Source organism: Vulpes lagopus, chromosome 12 (assembly GCF_018345385.1).
Source record: "Vulpes lagopus strain Blue_001 chromosome 12, ASM1834538v1, whole genome shotgun sequence".
In the NCBI taxonomy this organism is placed as follows: domain Eukaryota; kingdom Metazoa; phylum Chordata; class Mammalia; order Carnivora; family Canidae; genus Vulpes; species Vulpes lagopus.
The window spans coordinates 25337969-25364603 of NC_054835.1; the positions used below are offsets into that span (position 1 = coordinate 25337969).

General features: G+C 37.9%; 1 protein-coding gene across 2 annotated transcripts in view; it reads right to left on the reverse strand.

The window, feature by feature from the left end:
• Nucleotides 1-26426, reverse strand: part of USP32 (ubiquitin specific peptidase 32) — a 204498-nt gene extending 178072 nt beyond the window's left edge. For both annotated transcript variants that reach the window (XM_041725031.1, XM_041725030.1), the window contains exon 1: nt 26208-26426. In XM_041725031.1, coding sequence (XP_041580965.1) covers nt 26208-26265 — 58 coding nt within the window. In that variant the 5' untranslated portion in view covers nt 26266-26426. The remainder of the gene's footprint in view (nt 1-26207) is intronic.
• Nucleotides 26427-26635: the final 209 nt, after the last annotated feature.

The following is a 26635-nucleotide window of genomic DNA, read 5'->3' on the forward strand; positions in this document are numbered from 1 at the left end:
CCCCAGGATAAGGGTAAAGGGAGTTCCCAGGATCATCACTATGGAACAGGTTCAAAGAGTAACCAATCCACTTTGAAACCAGTCCACATGCTACACATGAAAACATCAGAAGAAACTAACATGTAATAATCTTGAAAGGAGACATGGGCAAGTGACAAGAGTATATGCAGGATTGAATTAGTGAATACTTAGAATCCTACACAAACATAAATAAAACCACAATTATTAGCTCTAGGGAAAATAATAAATTGTGCTGGAAAAATAATCATAGCTTACTATATAACTTGAGCTGTGAATCATATGTGTACATAATCATAAGGTAAACATTAAATATTTATCTAACCAAAATGACCATACAACTATAGTGGCAGGATGAAGTAATAGGGAGAAGGGAAGAGGAAGTGGCTAAGGGAGAAGGAGGGGGAAGAAAGCTAAATTCTCATGCTCAGAAGTGGGAAGTCAACAGATAACGCCTAAAACCAAAAAATCAGTACCAAATACCCAAAGATCAACTAAAAGAGTACACAATAGTACCTTCTGGAAAAGAGAGAATGTCAAGATTAAGCAACTGCATCTTATTCAACAATTCCTTTTAATTTAACAAATCTTATGCAAACTACTTAACATTTTAAACTATATGAATATATAACACTGATAAAAATAGGTACCTCAGAAAAAAAAGATACAAAATTGTAGGTATGTTATGATTAAAACAATAAAAAGATAAAGCATTTATGAGAAAAAGAAATAAAAGCATATAATCAGCTGTTAGGTGACAGGATTAGTGGAATTTTCTCCCTTTCTCAACGAATCCCTGGTAAAATAATGTTATATTGTTTTATACTTTTTAAACAAATTTTACAAAAGTGCTGTTAGTTGTTTGCTGGCATTCTTATCTGCTTTTACTTATAATGCTCCCTCCTCTATGGATACCACCCTACTTCTTGCAATGTCACCTGAACAGCTTTTTGTAATTTGACTTAAAACATCACCTCTTTTGGGGTGCCTGGGTAGCTCAGTTGGTTGTTTAAGTGTTGGACTCAGTTTTGGCTCAGGTCGTGATTTTGGGTCAGGAGATAGAGCTCCACCTGGGGCTCAGTGTCGAATCTGCTATCTCTCTCCCTCCCCTCCTCCTCTCTCAAATACACAAATAAATACAATCTTAAAAAAAAAAATCACCTCCTTCCTTTCATTCCCGGACTACTCTGTCCTTTATGACCCTGCTGTGTCTTATATGAATAATAAGCTCCTTGAAGGTAGTATCATCTCTAATTTGTCTTGGTAGCCCCAGCACTCAACACAGAGCCTAAAACAGTATAGAGACATTTAATAACTAATCAATTATTCGATTATGTATTTACTCCAATAACCATAAGACATTAAGTACTTTTGTCACATCAAAGCATAGACCATACATTTTTTAAAAGATTTCAGAAAGGCAAAAGGAACTAATAAATTATACACAAAAGAGATCTCTAAAGGAAATGTAATTCATTATGAAATTTCTTCTTTTTTCTACTTTAACATTTTTTAAATAATCTAACTTCTGGGATTCCTGGGTGGCTGAGCGGTTTGGTGCCTGCCTTCCACCCAGGGCATGATCCTGGAGACCGGGGATGGAGTTCCATGTCAGGCTCCCTGCATGGAGCCTGCTTCTCTCTCTCTGCCTGTGTCTCTGCCTCTCTTCTCTCTCTTTGTCTCTCATTAATAAATGAAATATTTAAATAAATAAATAAATAATCTAACTTCTATAGATAAGTTAGATTGGCAAAACATTATTCAAATCTTTAGCAGCAACTTGTCTAGATTACCTTACGGATAAACTCAAAATGTCTTAAATTCTTCATAAGCTAATCAAAGAGATAGCTATTACAGTTTTCTAAACTTTGATGTTGAAGAGAATGTTTTATATTTAAGAAAATTTTTTTCGGGATCCCTGGGTGGCGCAGCGGTTTGGCGCCTGTCTTTGGCCCAGGGCGCGATCCTGGAGACCCGGGATCGAATCCCACATCGGGCTCCCGGTGCATGGAGCCTGCTTCTCCCTCTGCCTGTGTCTCTGCCTCTCTCTCTCTCTCTCTCTCTCTCTCTCTCTCTCGCTGTGACTATCATAAATAAAAAAAAAAAAAAAAAAAGAAAATTTTTTTCAATATATTGATCAATAATTCCTAGAACTCTTACGTGAACATATTTTGTCACCACAAACACTTTTAACGATTATGTCAATAAATAACTTCAATTCTGCTGCTGCCCAAAAAACTTTTTAAAGCTGTTAAATAATGAAATGAATAAATTAAAAGAACTATTAAGGGGTATCTGGCTGGCTCAATCAGTGTAGCATGCAACACCTGACTGTACCTTCGAGATATATGTTGGGTGGAGACATTACTTAAAAAATAAAATCCTAAAAAAAAAAAAAAAAAAAAAACAGCTATTAAAGGTTTCACAAAACGCAAATCTATTTTCATGAAACTACTGGTTACAATACACACTAAAAGCACTTATGTATTAACTTGAAAAATTAACTTTAAAAAGTCACAAAAATGTTACAATGAGACTTTAATCCTACTGGACTAAAAAGCAATGCTTTTTTTTTTTTTTTTTGGTAATAAGAAAAACAGTTTTTCAGGGTTTTTTTAAAACTTTTTTTTTTTTTTTTTTTTAAGATTTTACTTATTCGTGAGACACAGAGAAAGAGAGAAGCAGAGACACAGACAGAGGGAGAGGCAGGTCCCCTCCAGGGAGCCTGATGTGGGACTCTATCCCAGGACCACCACCTGAGCCAAAGGCAGACTCAACCACTAAGCCACTCAGGTGCCCCAAGAAAAAGTTTTAAATACAGCTAAAATTGTTTTGCATATCCTTTTAAAGATTTTATTTATTTATTCATGAGAGGCACAGAGAGAGAAGCAGAGATGGAGGCAGAGGAAGAAGCAGGCTCCTCACACGGAGGCCAAAGCAGGACCCAATCCTTAGACCCCAGGATTACACCCTGAGCCAAAGGCAGAGGCTCAACTGCTGAGCCACCCCAGGCATCCCTAAAACTATTTTAGATAACAAAGATAGACAAGGAAAATCAACTTCACAACACAGAAATAATCTATTAATGTTTTGTAGTATAGCTGACCTTTTAACAACTTGGAGTTTAGGGGCACTAAGCCTGCCTCCAATGGAAAACCCATGTATAATTTTTTGACTCCGCAAAAACTTAACTACTAATAGCCTACTGTTGACTAGAAGCCATACTGATAACATAGTCAGTGAACACATATTTTGTATGTTTTATGTATTATATACCGCATTCTTTTTTTTTAAAGATGTTACTTAATTTGAAAAACAGAAAGAACATGAGCAGAGGGAAGGGCATAGGGAGAGGGAGAAGCAGACTCTGCACTAAGCAGGGAGCCCCTTGTGGGGCTTGACCCCAGGACCCCGGAATCATGACCTAAGCTGAAGGCAGATGCTTAACCAACTAAGCCACCCAGGCGCCCTTATATACTATGTTCCTTCAATAAAGTAATCTAGAGAAAAGAAAACATCATTAAGAAAATCATAAGGAAAATACATACAGGACCACATTGTTATTTATCTAAAAAATTCCAGTATAAGTAGACCTACACAGTTTAAACCTGTGTTAAGAGTCTGTATATTCTTCAAATTTGTTTTTCTTTACATGTAATTTTTACAAAAATGACATCATATATTGTTTCATGTTTTCCTCATCATACCATACTGTGAACAGCTTTCCAAGTTATTAAAATATCCTCCTACAAGTATCAATTTTAATGGTATATTCACTCTATGGATATAACGATTTATTTTACTAATCTGCTGGTGTATGCTTACGCTATTTATAATTTTTTAAGAACTATAAACAATTTAAAATAAATAGCCTTTAGGGGCACCTGGCTGACTCAGTCAGTAGTACATGCAACTCCGGATCTCAAGGTTGTGAGTCAAGAGCCATGTTGGGTAAAGAGATTACTAAAAAATAAATAAACTTTAAAATACTCTTTAAAATAAATACTCTTGTTACTAAATCCTTTTGGCAAAAAACAATAATTTTGTTAATCAGTTCTACAAGATAAGTAACAAATGAAAAACCTCTAATCCTATAAATCTACCTATGGAAATAAGCACATCATATATTGTCTATATTAAAGGCACTAAGTTCACAGGATCTTTTTTTAAGTTTAAGAAAAAAACTGAGGTTATATAGGTCAGCTTCACATCCTTTTCTCTACAAACCACAAACACATCCCTATTTTCTTGAAATCAAATCTCCACCAAAACATGTATTTTAAGAACAAGTAAGAGAAAACTAAGGTTAATTCTTAAACATAAAGGCAGTCCTTGCTTTGCAAAGTTACCATATTCATGAATTTCAGTTCCTACTGTTTAAATAACACAAGCCCCCTCCCCCCAAAAAAACACAAAACACAGTTCAAATTCCAGTCATCACATATTAAGTATATGTAATTTCATAAAATACAAATTGCATGGCTGGTTCTTCAGTCCATGAATCCCTATGTTAATAAAAGATGCACATCATGATCAGTGACCATTCATGTCACTTCTTTCAAAATCTGCCTATAATTTGCCCCTACAAACAAAGCTGTTATTCAGTTCATATGCAGAGAAGGTAATATTGTTATGTGATAAATCCAAGTGATATTTTATGAAAATGCATAATCAAAAGAGGGAACTAGACAACAAAGATAAAAATGTAGCAAAGAAATGAAAAGTGATAATGCTAAATTCCAATTTAACATAAATGGATATTTTTTTAAAGGTTTTATTTATTTATTCATGAGAGAGACACACACACAGAGAGAGAGAGAGAGGCAGAGACATAGGCAGAGGGAGAAGCAGGCTCTGTGCTGGGAACCTGACGTGGGACTCGATCCCAGATCTCCAGGATTATGCCCTGGAAAGCGGCGCTAAACCGCTGAGCCACCCAGGCTGCCCCATAAATGGAGATTTAAAAGAAACGTTGCGGGCAGCCTGGGTGGCTCAGCGGCTTAGCGCCGCCACCTTCAGCCTGGAGACCCAGGATTGAGTCCCACGTCAGGCTCCCTGCATGGAGCCTGCTTCTCTGCCTCTCTCTCTCTCTCTCTCTCTCTCTCTCACATGAATAAATAAATAAATAAAATATTTAAAAAATAAATAAATAAAAGAAACGTTGCTACCTTTCAAGAGACACTAGATACGCATTCAGAGGAATTCAGTGAAAGGTCAATGGAAAAGCAGCCATGACAAAAAGGATGATGTCCCAGAGAAAGCAATACAGGCAAAAAAACAAAACAAAAAACTTTTATTAGAGAGCCCGCAGATACTTTCACAACATTGAAAACACAAAAGAAAAAATGCTGGAAGCTAATCCAAACTTAGAAAGGAATGACAATTCAGCAAAGCATAGAAAAGACACCCACTCCAAATTTTACATTATACAAGGCAAACTTGAAACTACTCTTGATGGGTTTTTCTACAAAGAAATAAAACGCTAGCTCTGATATTTTAAATTATACCACACCAAAAAACAACTAAAAATAAATAAATAGATAGATAGATAAAAAATAAAAATTATACCATACCACATAAATATTATCATTGGGCATTTAAAGGAACATCTATAATGTACTGTAAATTATATAACACAATGTCGGAATTTGCATTTTAGGACCATAAACATGTATACAAACCCATGAAGTGTATGAATAATACACACTAAATTATCTCCGTGGTTAACACTGTTTCTCCTTTTCCTATTATAAATGTAACAGAAATAAGTAGATAATTAAAAAATACAGTAGAGCTGAGCATATTTCATGGATAAAGCCAGAGTTATGATTATCTTTAGGCCATCAACTTTGATAGAGGCAATCTGACAGGAAGCTGCAGAAGTAAGTCTAAAATGCCAATTAGAGTTGAGATGTAAATTCTAAGCACAAAATGACAGCGGGACAAAAATTTCAATAGCAAAGTAAAAAAAGTAATATGAATTTTTACATGTCATTTCTAATTTTTCTGACAAATCTTTCATCTCTAAACTAATACGGTGAGAGGGTAATCCATATATTTCAACGTGTGTAATCAGAAAATAATAAATCAGGGATCCCTGGGTGGCGCAGCGGTTTGGCACTGGGCGCGATCCTGGAGACCCAGGATCAAATCCCACGTCCGGCTCCCGGTGCATGGAGCCTGCTTCTCCCTCTGCCTGTGTCTCTGCCTCTCTCTCTCTCTCTCTCTCTGTGTGACTATCATAAATAAATAAATAATTTTTTTAAAAAAAAGAAAATAATAAATCAGAATATGCACTGCATTTTCACTACCAATTTTTTTTGTCAATTATACTCTCTATAAAAAATAACAACTTCTAAAAGATGAAGAAAATTTAATTCCTTTCTTGGAGTACTCTAACTGCACTAAGTTATAATATCTCAATAATAACATTAATGTTTAGCATCAAAGTATTAGTAATCAATTAAAGCCAGTAAATTAAACAATGTTCAAATATGGAAAAAATTTTCAGACTAATAGAGCATATCAGCTTCCAGTCTAGAATAAAAGTTATCTCCAATATATGATATTACAAAAAGCCACTGCCAAAAAAATCTTCTGGGAGAATTATCATATAAATGACTGATAACCTCTATTAAAAATGCACAGAACACTGCTGTAATAAAATTTTGATTTGCAAAGGACTACATCTAAGGGATTACATAGCTAAAAAGGAAAGTGATACAGCCAGTATTTATCACCCCCTTAAACTCACCTATTAATCTATATACATCCATTAAAGTATGGTAACTTTAAAGAACCTACCCCCAGACAGTATACTGTAAAAAAAAAAAAAAAACACAGGCCGACCTTTAAAAGAGTGTCTACTGAAACAAAAGATTTTAAAACATGTCATTTGCATCACTAAGAAGCAATCACACAGTCTCTAGTCCAGCAGTATATATATAACACGTAAGCTTTAGGCCTCCATAGCACTTGGGTTAACAAAGGTTCAATTTCAGAATTTAAGGGGAGACACAAGGCACTTCTCCTTAATTTTTTTTTATTTTACTTGACAGAGAGAGACAGAGAAACAGAGAGACAGAGAGAGGACAAACAGGGAGGGGCAAGCAGAGAAAAGGGAGAGAAGCAGGCTTCCCACAAAACAGGGAAGCCCAATGTGGGGCTCAATTCCAGGACCCTGGGATCTTGACCTGAGCGGAAGGCAAACACTTAAACAACTGAGGGGCCCAGGCACCTCCGGCACTTCTCATTCTCAAGACAGATACTACCTGCTACCATTTGTGTGTGTGTTTGCAGTGAGAGAAGCCAAACTTTTTGACATTCCTCAAATAGCCTGACTTTCCACCCTGGCTAAAATTCAATAATAAAGCTGGCTCTCTTGTGCTTTCATTACAGACAGCACTGTTTTTATGAGTATTGTTTGCTTCTTAATTATCCATGAGCTGTGTGGATTATTTGGAAAATTATTTCTAAAGGATTCTCTTTTGGGGGAGGGGGGACCTTCTGAGTATAGGAAGTAGGGTGCTTTCTGCCCTGGTTTTCTGCAACTATGAGGTCAATATTTTTTTTTTTAAGATTTTATTTATTTATTCATGAGAGACAGAGAGAGAGGCAGAGACACAGTCAGAGGGAGAAGCAGGCTCCATGCAGGAAGCCTGACACGGGACTCGATCCCAGGTCTCCAGGATCAGGCCCTGAGCTGAAGGCAGCGCTAAACTGCTGAGCCACCCGGGGATCCCCATGAGGTCAATGTTTCAGAGCTCTGTGGATTTATCTCTGCACAATCTAAAACTTAAATTCAAAACAAGGGGATCCCTGGGCGGCTCAGCGGTTTGGCGCCTGCCTTTGGCCCAGGGCGCGATCCTAGAGTCCCGGGATTGAGTCCCACGTCCGGCTCCCGACATGGAGCCTGCTTCTCCCTCCTCCTATGTCTATCATAAACAAATAAATAGATAAATCTTTAAAAAAATAAATTCAAAACAACCTGACAATCATGAAAATTAAAAACTTTTGAGCATCAAAAGACACTATAAGGAACACAAAGACACCCCACAGAAAGGGAGAAAATAATTGCAAATCACTCACTGATAAAGTATTAATATCCAGAATACAAGCATACCTCATTTTATCACACCTCACTTTTCTGCACTTTGCAGATACTGTGTTTTCTACAAATTGAAGGTTTGTGGCAACTCTACTGGTACCATTTTTTTTTCAACAGCATTTGCTCCTTTCATGTCTCTGTGTCACATCTGGTAATTCTCAGGATATTTCAAATTTTCATTATTATTATATTTGTCACAGTGCTCAATGACCAGTGATCTTTGATGTGACTATTATAATTATTTTGGGTCACCACGAACCATGTCCATATAAGACAGCAAACTTAATTGATAAACATTACACATGTTCTGACTGCTCCACCAACTGGCCACCCCTAGTCTTTCTCCCTGTCCTTGGGCCTCCCTATTCCTGGAAAAACAATATTGAAATTAGACCAATTAATAACCTTACAACAGCCACAAGTGTTCAGGTGAAAGGAAGAGCCCTACATCTCTCACTCTGAGTCAAAAACTAGAAATTATTAAACTTACTGATTAATCTTCAAAGGCATGTCAAAAGCTAAGACAAGCCAAAAGCCACACCTCTTGTGCAAGTTAGCCAAATGGTGAATGCAAATGAAAAGTTCTTGAAGGAAATTAAAGCACTATTGTAGTGAACACACAAATGACAAGAAAGTGAAACAATCTTATTGCTGATATAGAGAAAATTTGAATGATCTGGATAGATCAAACCAGCCACAACATTCCCTTAAACCAAAGTCTAATCCCAGAGTAAGGCTCTAATTCTCTTCAATTCCATAAAGGCTGAGAGAGGTAAGGAAGCTGTAGAAGAAAAGACTGAAGCTAGCAGAGGTTGGTTTGTGAGGGTTAAGGAAAGAAGCAATCTCCGTAACATAAAATGCAAGGTAAAGCAGAAAGTGCTGATGTAAAAGTTGTGAAATTTATCCAGAGGATCTAGTTAAGATAATTAATGAGGGTGGCTACACTAAACAACAGATTTTCAACATAGATGAAACATTATACTGGAAAAAGAGGTCAGCTAGGACTTTCATAGCTAGAGAGGAGAAGTCCATGCCTGGCTTCAGCTTCAAAAGATAGGATGCCTCTCTTGTTAGGGGCTAATGCAAGTGGGGTCTTTAGGATGAAGTCAATACTATTTTACCATTTGAAAAGTCCCAGGGTCCTTAAGAATTAACACTAAATCTACTGCCTGTGCTGTACAAATGGAACAAAGCCTAAATGACAACACACCTATTTACGACATGATTTACCCAAATATTTTAAGCCCAGTGTTGAGACCTATTGCTCAGAAAAAGAGATTCCTTTCAAAATATGGCTGTTCATGGATGATGGACCTGGTCACCTAAGAGTGCTGATGGAAACAGAAGCGATTAATTTTCTTTTCATGCCTGCTAACACAACAGTCATTCTGCAGCCCACATGTTAAGAAGTAATTTTAACTTTTAAGTCTTTTTTTTTAAGCGATACATTTCATGGGGTGCCTGATCTTAGTTAGGGTCATGAGATCAAGCCCCATGTTGGGTTCTGTGTGCTGGGCATGGAGCCTGCTTAAGATTCTCTCTCTCCCTCTGCCCCCTATGCTCAGGCTCTCACTCTCTCTAAAAAAATTAACAAAATCTAAAAAATATATTTTCTAAGACTATAGTTGCCACAAAAAGTGATTCCTCTAATGAATCTGGGCAAAGTAAACTGAAAACCTCTGGAAAGGATTCATCATTTTAGATGCCATTAAGAATATTTGTGGTTCATGGGAACAGATCAAAATATCAACATTAACCTGAGTTTGAAGAAAGTTGATTCCAACCTTCATGGATGACTTCGAGGGGTTCAAGAGTTCAGTGGAGAAACTACAGATGTGGTGGAAACAGCAAGAGAACTGAAATAAGAAGTGGAATCTGAAGATTTAACTGAATTGCTACAATCTCATGATAAAAGTTTAACAGGTGAGGAGCTAATTTTTATAAATGAGCAAAGAAAGTGGTTTCTTGAGATGGAATCTACTACTCGTGAAGATACTATGAACACTGTTGAGGGGTGCCTGGCTGGCTAAGTTAGAAGAGCATGCAACTCTTGATTTTGTGTCATGAGTCTGAGGCCCACAATTGCTGTAGAGACTATTTTTTAAAAAAATAATAAATTAAAAAATAATAATAATAATAAATTATAAAAAACGTTGAACTGACAATAAAGGATTTAGAATATAAACTTAGTTAATAAAACAGCAGCAGGGCTTAAGAAGACCAACTTCCAATTCTGAAAGAAGTTTTACTGCAAGTAAAATGCTACCAAACAGCACCACACAGAGAAATTGTGAAAGGAAGAATCAATCAATACAGCAAAACTTCACTGCAATCTTATTTTAAGAAATTGCCACAGCCACCCCAACCTTTAGCAACCACTATCTTGAACAATCAGCAACAATCAACACCAAGGCAAGAACCTCCACCAGCAAAAAGATTACGACTCACTAAGAGCTTGGGTGATAATTAGCATTTTCTTTTTAATAAAGTATTTTCAGGGGCACCTGGATGGCTCAGTTGGTTAAGTATCTGACTCTTGATTTTGGCTCAGGTCAAGATCTCATGGGTGGTGGGAATCAAGCCCCAAGTCAGGCTCCACAATCAGCAGGGAGTCTGCTTGAAGATTCTCTCCCTCTGCTCTGCTCCCCCTCACTTACACGAGTGTACACACCCTCTCTCTCTAAAATAAATAAATAAATCTTTACAAAATAAATAATAAAATATTTTTAAATTAAGAGATATATATGTATATATATATATTCCTTTTTTAAACACAATGCTACTTTACACTTAATAGACTATTGTATAATATATACTTGGTTTACATAACCGAGCATAGGAAAACACACTCAACATCACTAGCCATTAAGGAAACACAAATCAAAACTACAATGAGATACTATTTCACAACCACAGGATGGCTAAAATAAGAAACATAACAAGTGTAGGCAAGCATGTAGAAAAATCATAACCCTCATACATGACTGGTAAGCATGTAAAATAGTGCAGCCACTTTGGAAAACATTTTGGTAGTTCCTCTAACTGTTAAACATCAAGTTACCATATGACCCAGCAATTCTACTTCTAGGCATACATTTAAAAGAACTGAAAGCAGAGACTCAGATCTTTGTATATCAATATCCACAGTAGCATTATTCACAATAGCAAAAAGGTGAAAAATGATCCAAATGTACAGTAACAGATGAATGGATAAACAAAATGTGGTATACACACATTACTCAGTATAGGAAGGAATTAAATTCTGCTACATGCTACAACATGGATGAACCTTGAAAACATGCTAAGTGGAAAGACACAAAAGGATAAATAATGTATGATTTTACTTATATGAGGTACCTAAAATAGGCAAATTCAGAGGAAAAAAGTAGAATGGAGGTTACCAGGGACTGGCAAGAGGGGAGGGAAAATGGGAAGTTATTTAGGGATTACACAGTTTCTGGTAGGGACGATAAGCAAGTTCTAGAAATGAATATTGGCGATGACCACACATCATGAATGTACTTAATGCCACTGAATTATACAATTTAAAATGGCTCAGGGGCACCTGGCAGGCTCAGTCAGTAGAGCATACAACTCATGATCTCGGAGTTTTGAGTTCAAGCCCTATGCTGGGTATAAAGATTACTTACAAGTAAAATCTTAAAGAAACAAAATGAATAGTAAAATGGCTCAAACAATAGGGATCCCTGGGTGGCGCAGCGGTTTGGCACCTGCCTTTGGCCCAGGGCGCGATCCTGGAGACCCGGGATCGAATCCCACATCAGGCTCCCGGTGCATGGAGCCTGCTTCTCCCTCCGCCTGTGTCTCTGCCTCTCTCTCTCTCTGTGACTATCATAAATAAATAAATAAATAAAAATTTTAAAAAAAAATTAAAAAAAATAAAAATAAAATGGCTCAAACAATAAATTTCATCTTATGTATAATCTACCACAGTAATAACTAAAGCCAGAAAATAAAACTATGTATATACCTGAACTTGTGAGAATCAGTCAAAAATTCACATGAAATATTTCACAAGTCCCTTATAACAATACTAAAATATATGATTGAAAATACAGTCAGAAATCATAATTTAGTGCAATTTTTGCTTTTTCTCTCATATATATGAGAAAAGGCATATTTACTTATTTGTTAATATTAGAATCACAAGAGATACTGATAAGCAGTTGTCATCTTGGGTGTATTCACCCATCCTCAAACTGACAAATACATAAAGATGAGCAAAACTCTCCTAAATTCTTTTGCAATCAACAACTGTCTAACTTCTAATAAATTCTTTTTTTTTATTTCATTTATTTATTCATGAGAGATATATAGAGAGGCAGAGACGAAGGCAGAGGAAGAAGCAGGCTCCACACACAGGGAGCCTGATGTGGGACTCGATATTTGGACCCCAGGATCATGCCCTGAGCCAAAGGCAGACACTCAGCCACTGAGCCACCCAGGTGTCCCTAATAAATTCTTCTAGCACATATAGAACTGCCATGCCGTGCAGTTCTCTTGGACCTATAATTTTAACTTTCAGTCACATTCCCACAAACTTACAAATTGGGAGTTTGAGATATGAGCCACATGTTAAACATTTAGAAGAAAACATGAAAATGAAAGTTAAAAGATATATCTTAAAAGAAAACTAAATAAGATAACTTGATTTTTCAAAGCAACACATCGGGACATCCGGGTGGCTCAGCAGTTAAGCATCTGCCTTTGGCTCAGGGCGTGATCCTGGGATCCTGGGATCGAGTCCCACATCAGGCTCCCTGCATGGAGCCTGCTTCTCCTTCTGCCTGTGTCTCTGCCTGTGTGTGTGTGTTTGTGTGTCTCATGAATAAAAAAATAAAAATATTTTAAAAATAAAAAAATTTTTAAGTAAAAAACAACACATCACAATTATATAAAGGCACCAACAACTGTAACCATCTGGTTCTCTCCATCATCAAGCATATGCTGAATACCTATTTGTACTTAAAACAATGCAAAGTGGTTTAAAAAAAGATTCCTCCTCAAGAAACTTAAGTGGGAAGATTAAATTAATACACATAAAACAATACCATGTATATGTAAAAATATTCAAATACCAAGGATACAAACTAAGAGTCATAGGAATTCAAAGGAGATAAGTGCTAGATAGTCCAGGTATGTTTCAAAGAAGGTAAGATCTAGATAAAGTCTAGAAGTCCAGAAAGATAAGTAAAATCAAATGAAAATGAACCCTTCATAATCTATCTTCATCTTTCCTGTTCACCACTTTGTACAATATAAATTAGAATAGATGAAGATAGAGAAAAAGTCACTCCACTAAAGAGAAATCACAGAAACACAAAATGAAGAGAGCAAACCAATTGTCCCAAATTTAAGAGATTAAAAATTTTAGGCAGAGGGGTACCCGGGTAGCTCAGTCAGTTAAGCCTCTTGACTCTTGATTTTGGCTCAAGTCGTGATCTCAGGGCTGTGAGATGGAGCCTGACATCCAGCTCCATACTGGGCATGGGGCTGCTTGGGATTCTTTCTCTCACCCTCTCACTCTGCCCTTCCCCCATCGCCACCACCCTCATCAGCACATGCACACTTTCTCAAAAGAAACAAAAAAGCTATGTAGAAGTACATATTAAATTATGCAAATTATTTGAAAAAGTTCCAAAAATTGCATGGAATTTGACATGATTTTACCATGTTTTCCTATTCACACCAGTAAGTATTTGCTATTTATGAAAAATTTGAGTGTCTTAGAACCAATCAAATCAAGGCTCATCTGCAAAATGTCGGCACTAAATTTAATCAAAGCTAATTATAACAAATTACGAATCTACGAGTCATTGCATACAAGATTGTGTTTCCTTTTTCCTTCATATTTTCTACTGAGTGCTTCATGGATTCAGATAATTTTAGTTTAGGGCCAGCAGGTATTCTTTTTAACCCAAATTTTAAATGTTTATATTCCTGGAACATCTGGAATATTTGTATAAAGGTCATGAAACAACTATAATTTATCCTGTAAAAATACAATTTACCAGATTATTACTATTAATTTTATTCTGTCAGCTTTCTTTCTATTCAAAGAGCACTAAGTTGTCCTACTCATTCAATCAACATTTTAATAAGCCCTGTCATTTACCTTCTAGGCTCCGGAGTTATTCTCAAGGTTTTCAGAACTCATATAAAGTAGACAGTCAATTAAACTAGCAGCTGTAATGCAGTGGAATAACCACTACAATAGAAGTATGGTTACAGTACAGCATAGAAGGGGAGGAAAAGTAGGAGCAGTATCAGGGAAGGCTGCTGAGAGGACCTGATGCCTGGGCTTAGTTTTGATGGATGAGGATCTAGTTAGGCAGACAGTTCAGGGATAAAGATGCATGTCAATTAATCAATAAGCATGTACTTCATGCCAGCCACCACAATAATACACTTGCCCTAACTTCAAGACACTACTTGTCAGAAATTTACTTCATACAGAAAAGACTTAAAATTTGGTCTTAAAAATGAGTTCACATCTCATTTTTTTTAAATGCACCATGCACACACACGAAAAGTAAACATTCTATGATTTTATTTATACAAGACTGAAAAAATAGATAAAACTAATCTATAGGGACAGAAGTCAGAACAGTGGTTACCTGAGGGGCAGTATCAACCGGAAGAGGGCAAGAAAGCTTACTGGGGTGTCGGAAACATTCTCTACCTTGGTTTTTACATAGTGGTTGCTTGCGTACATAGCTAAAATTTCATCAAGCTATATAGCATCATTTGTGCACTTCAGTGAATGTAAGTAATAAAAGAAGGCATTCCAAGATCTCGGGAAGCAGCACACAGAGTGGGCAAAGGCCAAGTCACAGAAACTACCAGGACTTCCCACACTAAAGACTTCAAACTACAGGGTGTTGGGTACCTTCCACTGAGGAGCATCTGAGTAAAATGACCAGATGTATATTTCAGAAAGGTTATTCTGGTGGAAATATAAAAAATGGACTGAAAAGGTAGGAGACTAATAATAGTCCAGAGGACAGATGAAAGACTTTTCTAAGGTAATGACTTTAAAGATGGAAAAGAAACAGAAGATAGTAAGAAGGTAGCACCAAGGGACACTGTGATCGATTAAATGTGAACAGAGAAAAGAAAGAGTCTCAACTGATAACCAGATTTCTGGGTTGGGCCCATGGGTAAATCACTCATATACAATATATAAGCAGGTCTGTAAAAATCTAAGTTGCATTTAGCTTTGGACTCTACTGAAATAACATAAAAAAATGTTCCACACAAAAGGACACCTTTTTCTATGAGATGTTATTTACTACCAACTGTTCAATCGGTTGATATCCTATTTCTTTCATTATTTCAATATATTTGCTTGGCAATCGTCTGTCAACTTCAATTGACATCTGTATGGTACCAAGGATATGACGATAAAAAATGCTTCCACCATTGAATACTTCTTACTACACCTCTAAGCCTATAGAATAAGCAATTTGTTCTCCTTCCATAATTAGCTATAAAGAGGTATTCTTACCTCAGCATCTCTGACAAATGACAACTTCTGATCTGTAACACTCCACACAGTGGAAGATTTCATTTATTGGTGCTTGCATAAAGAATTTCTAAACCAAATTTATTAATCAAACAACTGTTCTAAACCCACCACAGGGATCCCTGGGTGGCGCAGCAGTTTGGCGCCTGCCTTTAGCCCAGGGCGTGATCCTGGAGACCCGGGATCGAATCCCACATCGGGCTCCCGGTGCATGGAGCCTGCTTCTCCCTCTGCCTGTGTCTCTGCCTCTCTCTCTCTCTCTCTCTCTCTCTCTGTGACTATCATAAATAATAAATAAAAATTTAAAAAAAATAAAATAGGGATCCCTGGGTGGCGCAGCGGTTTGGCGCCTGCCTTTGGCCCAGGGCGCGATCCTGGAGACCCGGGATCGAATCCCACATCGGGCTCCCGGTGCATGGAGCCTGCTTCTCCCTCTGCCTGTGTCTCTGCCTCTCTCTCTCTCTCTCTGTGACTATCATAAATAAATAAAAATTAAAAAAAAAAATTTTAAAAAAAAAATAAATAAATAAATAAATAAATAAAATAAAATAAAATAAACCCACCACAGCTTCCTACCACAGCTGCTCACCAACAGATTCCAAAACCAACTTCAAAGCAGAGCGAAAAATGACACAGTAAGATTTTAATACAATTCTTTAAAGGCAAAAGATGCATTTAAATATATGTATGTATAAATAAATAAATAAATAAATAAACAAACATAGGGCAGCCTGGGTGGCTCGGTGGTTTGGCACTGCCTTCAGCCCAGGGCCTGATCCTGGAGACCCAGGATCGGGTCCCGCGTCAGACTCCCTACGTGGAGCCTGCTTCTCCCTCTCCCTGTGTCTTTGCCTCTCTCTGTGTCTCTCATGAATAAATACATAAAATCTTTTAAAAATAAATAAATACATAAATATACATAGACATAAAAACATGAGTTTTAAGCCTCAAGGCATATACTCATAAGCACACAAACATTTATCCTGAACCAAGTTTTTTTCTAAAAGTTTAATCTAGTTTTTAGGAAAGATTGCTTTGATATGCAATTCAGTCATTCAACAGGTATGTATTGAGTAGCTAAAATAGGGCAAATTACGTGCAGTTACTAGAAATATGGCAGTGAACAGAACAGACATGCTGTCACCTCATGGAGTTTTATAGTCTAGTAGTACATGATCGGGAAAACTGCATTCTAGGGCAATGTGTCAGTTTCTAACTGACCATGCAATGAATCTGCCCTTGGCTTACATTAAGACCCACATGACCCAAGATCAAGTATAAGGATTATTGAAAAGAACTTCAAAAACAATTACCTGGTAAAAAACAGAGAGCCTCTTGGAAACTGAATAGCAGAACAAAAATATAAGAATTATTTTAAAGTAAGAAAAAGAGCTCAAGAGTAAAGGTCTTAAACCTTTATCTCCCATGAACCCTTCTTCAGGAAGCTACCAGAGGATGAGTTCCATCAAAATAATATAGTAATTCAAGAAACAGGAAACAAGGGATACAGAGAACAGGGGATCCAACATAGAATAGTGAAGGAAAGCTCCAGAATAATGGTGAAGGAAGATCCCAAGACGGCAGCTATGCTTCGAGCACAGGGGCAATAGGTACAGACTGGAGTAGGCCAAAAAGTTCCAAGAAAATTTTCCAACATAATGGAGTAAGCATGTGATGTATACTAACATATGGATAGATTTAACAATTGGTGGGAACTTTGAGAGTTGAATTACAGTAAAAAGAAACCTAAGCAAATAAAAACAGAAGGCAATTATTACAGGAAATATTTAGGAGGAAATCAATTATACAGGAAAGGAAAAATAATCTTACTATATTAAACAGCTTAGCTGTGAAAAGCATTTATAAAGACCTAATTGCATAAAAACTGAACAATGGGGATCCCTGGGTGGTGCAGCAGTTTGGCGCCTGCCTTTGGCCCGGGGCGCGATCCTGGAGACCCGGGATCGAATCCCACATTGGGCTCCCGGTGCATGGAGCCTGCTTCTTCCTCTGCCTGTGTCTCTGCCTCTCTCTCTCTCTCTCTCTCTCTGTGACTATCATAAATAAATAAAAAAATTAAAAAAAAAAAACTGAACAATGATCTAACCAAAATTTTTAAATACATGTACCAATATGAGGAAATGGGACTATAGAAAGAGCATACATGTGTGTACTTAGAGGATGAGTAGCAGTGAAATTAAGAGCTACATCCTAATCTTTTTAACAGTGGAATGCCAGTAAATATTCCTTAAATGGAAAAAAAGAAAAAGTATCACTATAAAAGTATTATGTGGAGATACAATGTAAAGACCAAATTAATAAATTTAAAATATTAAAAAGTACTAAAAAGTACTATTAAAAAGTACTGGACAGTAAGCGGAGGAAAACTGGAAAGGGAGAGAGGATAACAGTACTACTGTTTCCATTACAAATCCTGGAGTACCATTTGATTCTAAATTATGTGTATATATCACTGCTATAAAAATTAAAACTAAAAGACTGGGGGGGAAAAAAGGTAGGGGGAGGAGCATTAGCCATGGAACATTAAATAAAAAGAATCTTGGGCCAAAAAAATAAATAAATAAACTATAAGTAAAATTTATTTGTTTGTCTTAGCTCTATTCCCAACGTGGGGCTCGAGCTCTCAACCCTGAGCTCAAGAGCTGCATCCTCTATGCACTGAGCCAGCGAGATACCCCTGAAATGTATTCTTAAATCACCTGGACTATTTAGAAACAATGAGAGCACTTGTATGCTGATGTGAATATTATCATCAGCTTCCAAAGTAAGGCTGTACAACAATTTAAGCAAACAAGTTTCCAACTGTAACCTTACATTTGGCAGTAAGATGATACTTGTCACCACTGAAGAAAAGTACATAAAGATCATTGTGTAAAAATAAATCATTTCATGAATAAAATTATTAAATATTTTACTGAAAGACTTCTCAAGTGTTCATGAACATAATACTTAATGCCATATCAATCTCTTAATGTCTGTCTACTCAGGAATTTACACTATTAGGTATCTAACCTAAATATCTGAACAGACAAAATTACATACTATATTTAAGGCTCTTACATTTTTAATGTAACATTCATTCAAAATCTTTAGCACATTTTTCTTTTTCTTTTAAGCTTTTATTTATTCATAAGAGAGACAGAGAGACAGAGAGAGAGGCAGAGACACAGGCGCAGAGGGAGGAGCAGGCTCCTTGCAGGGAGCCTGATGCCGGGACTCCAGGATCATGCTCTGGGCCCAAGGCAGGCGCTAAACCGCTGAGCCACCCAGCGATCCCTTTAGCACATTTTTCAAAGTTGATTAAAGGAAAAGAAATCTTGATACCAATACATTGCTTAGTTTACTCATTCCCTATTACTTGATCCTTTACCCTCCAACCTTACAAACATTACGCAGTTCTCCAAATTTTGTATCATTTATACATTTATACATTCACCCAGCCATCGAATATTTACTTAGCACTTAAAATATACCCAGCACTGCATCTATCCTGGCACTGGAGATTCGTCATCATGTCTGACAATAAACATGTTAATTTATATATTATGATAAAAGCTATAAATGAACCATACAGAATAGTGCAATACTGACAGAAGAACACTTCATAAAACATAAAAGAAGGCCTCACTGAGACCATAAGAGTTCAGACTTCAGGTGTGAAGAATGATGAGCCAGACCTGTGAAAATTTGTAAGCAGCCTTTCCAGGCTGAGAGGAAAGGAATAACAGGATCTGATTTGAATTTTAGGATTATACTGACTGTTGTGTGGAACTAGAAAACCACTGCATGGTATCTTAGCAAGAGACAATGGCAGCTGGGACTAGAAGTAGTAGCAATGAAAGTGAATCAAAGGTAACAGACTAGACTGGATACCAAACTAACAGAACTGGATGACAGACTCACACTGGGGATAAGAAGATAAGTCAGATGGCAAAAGAAAAGGAAGAACTGAGCAAGTCTACAGATTCTTGGTTTTAGCAACTATGTTCCAATAGTGGTAGCATTTACTTAGGTGGAAAAAACACCTAAGGGGAGGACTGCTTGATAGAAGGGTCCTTTTCATAAAAGAATCTCTTTAGTCTTTCAAGAGTCATTAGAAAAAGGCAAGAAACCACAAGAAGCCTTAAAAGGCTTTTCTCTCTAGGGCTACAATACTGAGACAATGTAACTTCATGGAAATGAAAGAGAAGCTGGAAAATTTCTCTGTAAAACTTCACTTTAGCATAGTTTTCCTTTAATGCAGTCCGATATCAAGGACTCCAACCTTGTTTACAAAATAATGATAAACTTGAGATTTCCCTGAAATAAAAAGAGCCTTATGTTAATGAATACTAAATCCCTAATAAAGAAGGATGTTAAAGAAGGCCTTCATCTTTGAATAGATCTTCTAATAGATAGGTCTCTGACTTTAACAGTAAATACTATACTGGTTTTATCAGGCTTTTGTCAGTAATTATCCATTCTTGACTTCCAAGAAATCTTTATTATTAGATAAAAGAAGATAACTGATTAGCATACAGTAAAAAGGTGGAACAGCTCAATTTATTTATTTTTTTAAAGCAGATCTTGTTTATTTATTGAGGTATTCTACACCCAACATGGGCTTTGAACTCACAACCCTGAAATCAAGAGTCACATGCTCCTAGGACTGCACGCTCCAGGCACCCCTTAGACTAGCTCAATTTAAACACATTTATCATCAAGCCCAAAAGGTAAAAGCAGAAGCATAAACAAGCCCTAAACAGAGAAGCCATGTTTTCTGGATACTATATGAATAGAACTCTCAGTTCCATTTTAAGTCTTCTAAGTACTTAGTACTTATCAGACCATCAACCTTTTTTTTTTTTTTTTTTTTTTTTTTTTTTTTTTTTTAAATTCATTCTTGAGAGACAGAGAGAGAGGCAGAGACACAGGCAGAGGGAGAAGCAGGCTCCATGCAGGGAACCCGATGCTGGACTCAATCCCGGGACTCCAGGATCCTGCCCTGGGCTGAAGGCAGTGCCAAACCGCTGAGCCACCTGGGCTGCCCCATCAACCATTTTTTAAATCAGAGAATAGGTGACATACATTATATTAGTTTTAGGTGACTTGACAATTACATACGTTACAAAATGTTCACCATGATTACTGTAGTTAACATCTGCCACTATACAAAGCTATTACAATATTGACTATATTCTCTATGCTGTACTTTCCATCCCCATGACTTAATTATTTTATAACTGGAGTTTGTACCTCTTAATCTCCTTCACCTATTTCACCCATTCCCCCACCTTTCTCCTCTCTGGCAACCACTAATTTGTTCTCTATATTTATGAATCTATTGTTCTTTGTTGCTGTTGGTTTATTCACTTGTTTTTTAAGTTCCACACATAAATGAAATCATATGGTATTTGCCTTTCTCTGTCTGACTTGTTTCATTTAGCATAATACCCTCTAGCTCTATCTATGTTGTCCCAAATCAAAGCACCAACTTTTAATTCATAAATAAAATCTCTCCACCTCTGCAGCTTAACATCAAAGCTTCTAATCCAGCTCTCACCATTAATCTCTAGTACTTCAAATCCAAAAATGGATTTCCTACAGTCACAGCAAGAATAATAATCACTTCTCTAACTTTTCCTGTGACCTACCATGCAATCAAATGCCAAAAATCTTCTCTTTCTCCTGAGAGAACATCTCACGATTGGTTGGTCACCACATTCCCAACTCTAGGTACTTACACATCTTTCTGGAAGGCAACCCTGAATGCTGTCACTGTGAAGTCTCTCTAACCAAGCACAAAGACAAACAATGAACAAGAAAAAACAAACAACAGCTGTCCAGTTTGGTAAATGGGAGGCCATTAACCATCAAGTGATGTCACCTCATTCTGTTCATCCTCCCCAAATCCAGGGTTCATTGGTGTATTTACCTCTGCTTTGTCATGAACACTCTGTACGGAGTGTCAAACTGGAAATTATGAAGAACACCACCTGTGTAATTATTTAGGTGACTACATATAAACTGACTAACTTAAAATTGCCCGATTTTTCTCTTTACGTATAATAACAGCTGGTTAGGTATACGTGCAAATGGCTTAACCAAAACCTGCAATTTCACCCTAATGCAAGAAAGCTGACTGGTATATTTAATAAATTCAAACGAAGGCAAATAAGTGAGAATAGTGCATACCAGAAGATACCAACTGTGAAATTAAATTTTCATTTATACAACGATGTATTATGCTAAACCAGCTAACCTTACATCATAGGCAGTGTAATATCAGTAAAATTTTAATATTAATACCTATGAAACTTGGTGAATAAAATCTTGGTTGGGGAGTCAATAAAACATTGACATATGAGGGCTGGTGGATAATAAGTAAAAAAAAAAAACTACTGGAATCTTCAACTATTACATACTTAATTATCCCACTAGCAAAGACAACAACCTTTAAGTGATGATGAAATTAAGTTCTTTAACACAATTGAGCACATACTAAAAAATGAGTGTGTTAGGCACTTTCAGGCCAATACACCAACACACACTCTACATCCCTATAGCACTTCCTTCTATGTATAGCACTGTGGCATTTACATACTATATGCTGATCATTTATAAACAATATATATATTACTTTTTGAAAATATTGTCCATTATCAAATATATAAATAATAGAACTTTAAAAAGAAGTTTTACTATTTTATTCCTACATCCCATGGATAGTCCTGAATACACCTTGAGGTATATACACTTCATTGGACTGCCCAGCTTATACCCCCCAACGACAGAGAGTAAGCCATCTTTGTTTCTTTGATGCCTAAGTCATTGGCAGCACTCAGTAAAAATTTGCTGGATGAATGAGCAAAGGAGCACTCAAAAACATTAAACCACAGCATAATTTCTGACATGCTATATTTCACCCAACTACTTATACTTAGTCTAATTTAAGTGCCAAATTTTTCTTAAAGGGATTAGAAGAAATTCACCCACTATATTTTATTAACACAGTTTAAAAGCTAAGGACAATTTCAATTCAGCCAATTCTTGCGGGGAAGAAAATAAAGCCTTATAATTCTGTTTCCAGAATGATGAAAAGGAGAGAAGAACTAAAGAACTGGAGGTTTTTAAGGTTTCTTGGAGTTCTGAAATACTCTAAACTGCAACTCATCTTTCATTCAATTTTTTTTTAATGCTATGTTCCAAGCATTTAGAATATATTTTTAGGAATACACAAGCCACAAACTTAGATGCAAGAGGAAGTGAAGTAAACAGATGAACATAGCTGCTAAAATTCTCAGGACCCATGAAGTACAGTAGACAGACTTGAGGAAATACATGCAATCTAAGCAAGGGTCAAGCCTTCAAGGAACAGCCTATTTCTGTTCATACAAGACATGACAGATATATACAGAGATACCAAAAATAAAAGCTACTGCTAATATGTCTACCTTAAAAAAAAATTTTAAGGTATGCTTTCAGAAAACTATTAATGTTTACATAACTGACATAGTCTAGCCAAAATAGCATACAATACCAATCTTCCTAATTTCTAGAGCTTCTGCAATGTAAATGAGAAGTCACCAGACTGCCCTTCACTTAGGACCGGTAAGCCTTATTTGTCATTAACATAACACTCCATTTCCAAGGCTCCATTTTAGAAGATAAACTGCCCGGAATTCCATGTCTGTTTCCAGTAATATATGGTTGACTATTTTTTTTTAATACTACCTAATTACGGTTGGGCATTATTTACTGCTTAATAATTTCAAATAAAGCCAAGGGGATAGGTATTTCAGTAGTTTATCAAGCTTTTAACTTGTATAGTGATTCACATAACCTACAATGTGTCCAATCCTCTCCCTATCCTCCACCCCCATTCACCTTACATTCACCTGTTAAGTCTTAATTACTTACCAAAGGTTTCAGTACCTATTTAGATTCTTCACATTTCCCTCAAATTTCCCAAACCATTTTTTTAGCTCTATCAAAAGCTTTATATAAATTCCTTCTATAGGGGATCCCTGGGTGGCCCAGGGCATGATCCTGGAGTCCCGGGATTGAATCCCGCGTCAGGCTCCCAGCATGGAGCCTGCTTCTCCCTCTGCCTGTGTCTCTGCCTCTCTCTCTCTCTCTATCATAAATAAATCTTTTTAAAAAATTCTTTCTATTATCTTAGTAAAAGAAATTCTATAGTTGGAGTCCCTAGGTAGCTCAGTTAAGCATCTGCCTTAGGCTGAGGTCATGATTACAGGTTCCTGGGATCAAGCCTGGAGAACACTGAGTCAGACTCCCTGCTCACAGCTAAGTCAGCTTTGCTTCTCCCTTTCCCTCTGCCCCTCCCCCCTCTGGTGCTCACTCTCTCAAGAGAATAAAATCTTAAAAAACTAAAAATTCTATAACCCACCCTGCATCTGGGTGGCTCAGTTAAGTGTCTGCCTTCAGCTTGGGTCATGACCCTAGGGTCTTACTGCTCAGCAGTAAGTCCCCTTCTCCTTCTTCCTCTGTCCCTCTCGCCTGTCCCCATCATGTTTGCACGCTCTCACAAAAAAGTAAAATCTTTAAAAATAAATAAATTAAGTCTAATATTTACTACAGTAAACAGTGTGTTCAAAAAATTATCCACTTTTTTAAAAAAGCTCCTGGTTTACATTTAGAAATACTATTTATCAACAAGCTTCTCTCTTTTGCTTTTATTTTCCTCTGGGGTAAAACTGATAAAACATAAACTTATTCCAAGAATAGTTTAAAAAGGTTTTAACAAATATTTTTGCCACCTCTTCAAATATTCTTTTTAAAATTCAACTTAATAAATTGAGCAAAGACCTTCAATTAAAGCAGTTTAAAATGCACCTATTAATTTCATTTATATTTACAAAGGTGCTAACATCTTAGTTTGATACGAGAGTAAGCAAGGTAGTTTTAATAAAAGTTAAATTTTAGAATTCCTTTAATGCCAGCTACATCACCCCCAAACTTAAGAAACTGAACATTTCTGAACCATGAAGCTGTAAACCAATCTGACTGATGTCCTCTTTCATGCCATGTAAGCCATTGCCTAATTGAGCCCAGACCTGTCAGGCTCGACAGCATCCCGGAAATGACTAGCCTACTAAAGCTGGAAACACATCAAGAATTTGGAATATTTCTCATATTGAGAAAAAAAGTTCAAGTGATATTGTCCATAAGAACAATCATTATACTGTTCTGTAGAAAAAAAAAAAAGATATAAAGAGCATATTTTTGTTATTCTGGTCAGGCCACAATGAATACACGTAAATTCTTTACCTATTTTCCGGTGATGTCCCTCTGAATTTATCTTTTTTCCTACATATGAACAAGAGGTCACTTACTAAATCCTCATTTTGAATGCCTGTCTTTTAATCCAGTTTTTATTTTTATATCCTTAGCTACTGAAACTATCACCTGGAGCATGGTTGGTTTCTTGACTTGCAAACCTGTTAACAATAATGCCAAGCATCCAACCTGCTTAAATGTTTCACTTCTTACAGAGAAGATCCATTAAATGTCGAAAAGAAATACATACATACACACATACTCAAATCCCGTCATGAAAAATTAAGTCACATTCCGGCCATAAACTGCAATAGGCACTTCCAGTTAGCGTGTGCTTTAGTGATCACGGACAGCGGTATCAGAGTAACTGGTAGGGGGTTGGGGCTGTTAACACTGTGCATTAGAGCCAATAAGCAGCAGGCGAGGACTGGCAGCAAGGCCGGTCTCTAAAGGGAGCTATAACACAATATCAGAATGTTGGGTTTCCGAATATGCCATTTTACCGGGAGGAGGGGGCGAGAACTGGGGATCAAGTAAGGCTCTGGCCAACGTCTAAGGAGATGAAATCTAAGACAAGGTCTTGTGGCAACACCAGCTGTCCAGTCTCATCTCACCTCCAGTGCAACTTAATTTGAGGTCGTTCTTATCAAAGTCAGTCGCTCGAAGGGTGAGGCGGGTGGCAAGAGTGGACGATGATAGCCCCCCTAGAGGCTGGCAGAGGCCCTCGGAAAAGGCGGAGACTTCGCAATTGGAAGGGGCTGTCAGCAGCAGACAGAGAAGAGGGCTGTGCAGCCGCCTCCCCTCTCCCTTCCTTGACCAAGGCTGTTGGGGACAAGCTTAGGATGTTGTCGGGGTTTATGGAGTGATAGGAGAAAATGGCAGTAAAGGATGAGGGAGGCTGGAAGGGCTGGTGCCACCCAAGAAAAGAGGGAGAGGAAGACCCCCCTGGACACATCCAGCATAACAACGCCACCAAAGAGCACGGGCATTTCCCAACCAGCGCCAGATACCCGTCGGTCTGGGAAAGCTGCTCCCTCTTCCATACGGTCCCAATTCCCAAACACCGCTCCCACCCGACCCTTCTCCCCCAATTACATTCCCCGTCGCTGGCCTCCTTTCCCATCCGCCTCTGGCGCCCCACGCCCTCAACCTCCCCTCCCCTTCCCCGGTCACCCACCCTCGGGGCAGCCCGTCGCTGGCCTCCCCCACAGCTCGCCCAGACCCCTCCCCCCTCACCTCTCCTCAGCGCCTCCTCGTAGCTGAGGAATCCGATCCGTGACTCCTTGGCGCCCATGCTCCCCTCATCCCCTCGGCCGGGGGTCGGAGCCTGATCTCGCCCCCACCCCCCCTCCCGCCCACGACTCGGCGTCCCTGGGTGACGGTGTCGGCGTCCCCCAGCCCCCTCCTCCCCCAACACTAACAAGTGCGGCTTCTGCCCCGGCAGCTCCTCCCGGCCGCCGCCACCGCCTCCATGCCGAATCACGTGACCCGCTCCCACCCCGCCCCCTTCCCCTCCCTCCTACTCCGCCCTTCTCCTCTCTCCTCCCTTCCCTTTCCTCCTCACGCCCTCTTCCCTCCCCCTCCCCCCTCCCGCCGGCCCCGCCGAGGGTCACCTGACCCGAGGCCGGGGATTGTTCCGGGTAATGGCCGCCAGGGGCCACACA